Here is a 5,637-nt window from a genome sequence, read left to right on the forward strand (position 1 = left end):
AGGAGAATGCTGCCAGGTGAATGTAAATGCAGCGGGATTCGATAATGAGGGAGAAAAGATTTCCACTTCACTTTAAATGGTTGAACAGATGTAGATGCTCGCTGGATAATTAGGAGCTCATGTTAGTTTTATTTAGGACAGACACAAAAGGATACATCCAGCCAGCCATTTTGATATTTGGCAGCACACGCGTTTCACTAGTTCCTGTGTTTTCAGCTGCGTCCAGTCGTCCCCTCCAGCTGGGATTTGGTAGTCATCACTGACCTCGCAGTGCATGTGCATCCCCTTATGATTTTGGATTTTGAAAAGGCTCCAATCACAATTGGTGACATGTGTTTTAGATTAAAGCGTTCTGCTCTCCCCATCGTCCTCTTCACTTCTGAAATAAACACTTCACTCATTCATCTGATGTCCCCTCTCATAGTTCATTTGCATAATGACATACTGAGTCGAGATGTCCTCTATTTGCACATAGAAATGACGAAGAACAGAAACACAACCTCTGCAGGGGAAACGACCACAAATCGAGACACTGACTGATGTGTAACATGTATTTCCTGTTGTCATCAGGGTCCTAAAGGAGAAGCCGTTGGCTCCATCACTCAGCCATTACCCAGCAGCCACCTCATCTGCCGTGCTACCTCTGAGTCTGACGGTGAGAGACAGGCTGCCACTCACACTACAGCTATTTGTCTGAGTCTGTCAGTACCAGTTTACATGAAATGATAGAAATAAATCCAGAAATTGGCATCACACATTGGTATCAGCGACATCAGTTAAAAAAGAACAGTATTGGAAAGTATTGGTCATGTGTGGGAGTGACATTAACCCTAATCCCTGTTATTTTAATCCACTTCATTATCTTAATCTAGGCATGTCTGACCTACCTGACCGGTTTTATATGCCGATTTAGGTGGGGGGGGGGTGATATCAGACATTAACATGAGCATCAACTATTCTGACACATCTACAGAGTATCAGGGGTTTTCTAGGGCATAAGGACAGCGGAAATGTCCTGCCTGCTTCTTTGTCTCCCCCGACTGATACTAGACTGATACGATGTTACCTTTACGTGGCCCTGCCTGAGCACAGTTGGAAAAAAGTAAATTAAGAAAAAACATTTTATTCCTCATATAGTTTTAAACCCTATGAAAATGGTTTTAAAGAAATAGTTTGGGAAGTTGGGCTGTAATAGATATGATTCATGTTGGGACAGTGAGCAGAGTGCTCTGACGCTAGCATGGCTGTCTTACTAGGACCTCCACAGCGCTGTGGAGGAGGGAAAACCTGCTCTGGTTTGTTGGCAGTTCTTTAAACCAATCACTATCATCTTGGGCGGTGCTAGGCACAGAGAGAAGCCACGGTGCCTCTGCAAAGTAGCCTCGGGTAGGAAGTTCAGAAGTAGTTTTAGACTGCTGCCTGGCTAACCCGGATCTTTTGTAATTGTTTCGACTTGGCTTGTAGGGGTAGGAATCTCTAGGCACTTAACAAATCAATTCCCATTCAGAGGGCTATGATGCCATGATTAAACAATTTTGATTTCTATACGCACAACACACACACACATACAGGGCAGACAAAAGTGATTCAAATGCACCAGACCGTGACCAAGCATTGCGGGTTATGCACATGTAAATTCATACTGCCGTGAGGCTCAACTTACAGACCATCTGATTTAAATCAGTATTCTCTACAACTTACGATGCGGACTCACTTCTCGCCTCTTTGGTTGGTGTATGCTGACATGAAGGTCCCCGGGGATCTGCAATCTCAGGTTCATCATCAGCCATCCTGAGAGCTCCGCCTCTAAACAGCGGCAGCTGGTTGGGGGGTGGGGGTGGGGTTCAAATTTCCGATGACGTACTTTTCTGCATTAGCCATACTCTTTCAGGAGAGAATCATGATGCTCCTAAGAAATTCTCCCACCCCTATTGGCTTGTTTTATTACTATTTTCCATAAAACTGGTTATGACTAATAAAAATCGCACCAACCTTTTGGGCTTCCAAAGGTGGAAGAAACCGAAATGTTTGAGGAGACCTGGTTTAAACCGTTCCACACAGCTGTCTACACAGGGAGTGAATGGTGAGCTGGTGAATGGCCGCTGTGTCTCTGTCCATGGTGCTGAAACATCCAACCTGGTCTCTCCCATCTGAGTCTGTCCCGGGGTTCTGGAATAGTCAAACAGGGACCAGAATCCCTTGCTCTTTTTTTACCCATGTGAACAATATTTACTTTCTTCCATTTTTTTAAAGCTTATGTTTCGTTTAAGTTTCATGCCCTGTATATGAAAAGATGCCATAAAAAACGAGTCCGAGCAAGCTTTCATCCAACGGTTTTGTTTACATTTCTGAGTAAGATTGAGTCCTTTCTGGTTTTCATTGCAATTACAAGAGTAATAGTTTGCTGCCTATAATGTTATTAATGTCAAATTGAGAAGAATTTTAGAAGGCTGCATGTCTTGAACCAGTCCCGGAATAGGACCAAGGTTGATTGTGGGTACAAGAGCCAAAAGACTTTAGACCAAAACCTTTTTGCTTAATATTAATAGAAAGATGATGAACTCTCAGCGAAGCCTGAACATAAATGCTGCATGTCGGTGAGTTTCCTGATCCATCTGAATCTCCTCCCCAGGCCGATGTTGGATGGACGCCTTGGAGCTGGCCCTGAAGTGCTCCAGCCTGCTGAAGAGGACCATGATCCGCGAGGGGAAGGAGGACATGAGCACAGTAGTCACTGGCGGAGAACACTCCATCAACTTCTACAGCCTGCTCAGGGCCCACAACATCCATGGTTTCCAGTGAGTAGGCAATGAAACCAAAGCTACAACTCCCTTACTCCCCTAAACCTTTAAGCTACCAGCAAATCTATCAATCCACCGATCAATCTTACCCCCCAATCCGCCCACACTCCAGGTTCAACGACAGTGACCATTTGAAAGACCCAGACCTGTACTCAGACAAGTCAGACCGGGAGGGAGAACAGGACCACGAGGAGTCGGACCCAGAAGGCCTGGAGAAGAGTGAGGAGAGCGACAGCGACACGTCAGAGCGCCAAGACGACTCGTACCTGGACCTGGACCCTAATGAACACCTGCGGGAAACCCCGTACCTGGAGCAGTCCCATGAGGAACTTGGAGAGGTAGGGGCCAAAGACTTCAATGATTTCACACAGAGCTTTGAGTAAGAAATAAAGATGGAGTGAGATTGCAGAATTTCACTCTATTCTCATAGGAGTTCTTTTTTAATTTAATCTTTTGCTTGAATTCAAATTTCAGCTCAAAGCTACTTTGATAGAAAGTTTCTTGCAGAATGAGGAGAAATTAGCACGTTCCTCTGCTGCGGCTATTAGGAAAACTTTTTATTTGTGTGTGTGTGTGTGTGTGTATATATATTTTTGGTCCGTGGTGTGGTGTCTGTGTGGGTGTGTGTTGTGTGTTGTGTGTGTTGTATATGTTTGTCTTTGTGTGTGTGTGTGTGTATATGTTTGTCTGTGTGTGTGTGTGTGTGTTGTATTGTGTGTGTGTGTGGTGTGTGTGTTATGTGTGTGGTGTGTGTCTGTGGTGTGTGTCTGTGTGTGTGTCTGTGGTGTATATGTTTGTCTTGTGTATATGTGTGTGTTGTGTGTGGTGTGTGTGTGTGTGTTGTGTGTGTGTCGTGTGTATATTTGTCTGTGGTATATGTGTGTGTGTGTGTGTTGTGTGTATATTTTTGTCTGGGTGTGTGTCTGTGTGGTATATGTTTGTCTGGTGTGTGGTTGTGTGTGTATATGTGGTGTGTGTTGTGTGTTGTGTCTGTGTATATGTGTGTGTGTGTTGGTGTGTGTGTGTGTTGTGTGGTGTTGTGTGTTATTTTTGTTGTGTGTTATGTGTGTTTTGTTTGTCTGTTGTATGGTATTGTGTGTGTGTGTGTGTGTGTCTGTGTGTGGGTCTGTGTGTATATGTTTTGTTTGTGTGTGTGTAGTGTGTGTGTGTGGTCGTGTGTTCTGTATGTGTCTGTGTGTGTGCTGTGTGTGTGTGTGTGTGTGGGGTGTGTTGTGTGGTCTGTGTGGTGTGTGTGTGGTTGTGGTGTGTGTGTGTGTGTGGTGGGTCTGTTTGTGTGCTGTGTGTGTATATGTTTGTCTGTGTGTATATGTGTGTGTGTGTCTGTGTGTGTGTGTGTGTGTGTGTGTTGTTGGGTGTGGTGTGTGTGTGTGTGTGTGTGTGTGTTGTGTGTGTGTGTGTGTGTGTGTGTGTGTGTGTGTGTTGTGTGTGTGTGTGTGGTGTGTGTGTGTGTGTGTGTGTGTGTGTGCGGATCTTGACAGCTTAATAATTAAACATCTACTGAAGCAGAGGCAAAACGTTCATTGTTAGGCGTTAATTAAATCCTCATTTTGCAGACCAGGTGAAAGTGTCGTCAGTGTTTCCTGAGCCTTTTAAGATGCAGTATTATTGCAGGCTCCATGTAGGGAAATCCATAACCTCTCTTCCCCTGTCCAGGCTGGCGAGGCTGCCCAGACAGAGACGGTATCGGAGGAGAATAAATCTCTGATCTGGACTCTGCTGAAGCAGGTGCGACCTGGCATGGATCTGTCCAAGGTGGTGCTGCCCACCTTCATTCTGGAGCCCAGGTCCTTTCTGGACAAGCTCTCTGACTACTACTACCACGCAGACTTCCTGTCAGAGTAAGCCCTCGCCTCTCACTCTCTGTTTGCCCCAAAGACGTTTTAAAGGAATAGAAATAATATAAACATCTGGCTTCCAGCTCAAGTTAGGCTTATTAATACTTAAGTTCTTATTGCCACATGCAGTACAACAAGGACTTAAAAATGGAGTAGTACACTTTTTGCAAAATATCTAAATAAATACACATGTATCTGATGATTGTTTATGGTCCTTTTTCTTCTCCAGCAATGAAACATTTTGGTATTTTAACAAGTGTCCCCTGTTGTTTTATCTAGTTTTTAACATCAGAATACATATCCTGGTTTACTTGCACTGATTTACCAGTAATTATTTGGTGTTTGTAATGTCAACAGTTGAAGTTCAGTGACTGATTGTTGTATAAAATGGGACATATGGACACTTCCATTGAATGTGTCCAGCTGTCAGAAGAAAGCATATTCAGGGTGTCTTCTCCTGCTGTGAAGAGGTTCTCAGGGTACTTTAGTGCACAGTGACAAGTAGAGAAAGACCGTGAGATAGTCGAGATCCTTTTGTAGTAGCAGGTTCTACAGAGTTCTACCCTCAGAGCTGAACAGCTTGTGTTATAGAGGGCCCAGTTAGGACTGTTGGTTTCATTCCCAGGGCTGCAATCGAGGAGAACGCTTACAACCGGATGAAGAAGGTGGTGAAGTGGTACATCTCTGGATTTTACAAAAAGCCAAAGGTCAGGAGAAGGAATAAGTATAACCCACCATATGTTGATGAGCTACATAGGAAATACATGCTCTCTGTATACAATCTGTTATTCTGAAATCATACTGTATGTCGTGTCGATTTTGAATCCAGGGGTTGAAGAAGCCTTATAACCCCATTATTGGAGAGACGTACCGCTGCATGTGGCTCCACCAGAAGACCAACAGCAAGACCTTCTACATCGCAGAGCAGGTAACAGCAGCTCTACCACTGTAGAGAGCACAAAGTACTACCAATCTGATTG

At 44.3% G+C, this 5,637-nt stretch overlaps 1 protein-coding gene across 17 annotated transcripts in view; it reads left to right on the forward strand.

The window, feature by feature from the left end:
• osbpl8 (oxysterol binding protein-like 8) overlaps positions 1 to 5,637 on the forward strand; it is a 77,880-nt gene that overhangs the window by 62,165 nt on the left and 10,078 nt on the right. For all 17 annotated transcript variants that reach the window (XM_032511092.1, XM_032511094.1, XM_032511095.1 and 14 more), the window contains 6 exons: positions 571 to 655; positions 2,633 to 2,798; positions 2,914 to 3,139; positions 4,476 to 4,660; positions 5,283 to 5,364; positions 5,487 to 5,585. In XM_032511092.1, the coding sequence (XP_032366983.1) occupies positions 571 to 655; positions 2,633 to 2,798; positions 2,914 to 3,139; positions 4,476 to 4,660; positions 5,283 to 5,364; positions 5,487 to 5,585 (843 nt within the window). The remainder of the gene's footprint in view (positions 1 to 570; positions 656 to 2,632; positions 2,799 to 2,913; positions 3,140 to 4,475; positions 4,661 to 5,282; positions 5,365 to 5,486; positions 5,586 to 5,637) is intronic.

This window comes from Etheostoma spectabile, unplaced genomic scaffold (genome assembly GCF_008692095.1).
Source record: "Etheostoma spectabile isolate EspeVRDwgs_2016 unplaced genomic scaffold, UIUC_Espe_1.0 scaffold317, whole genome shotgun sequence".
Lineage (NCBI taxonomy): Eukaryota > Metazoa > Chordata > Actinopteri > Perciformes > Percidae > Etheostoma > Etheostoma spectabile.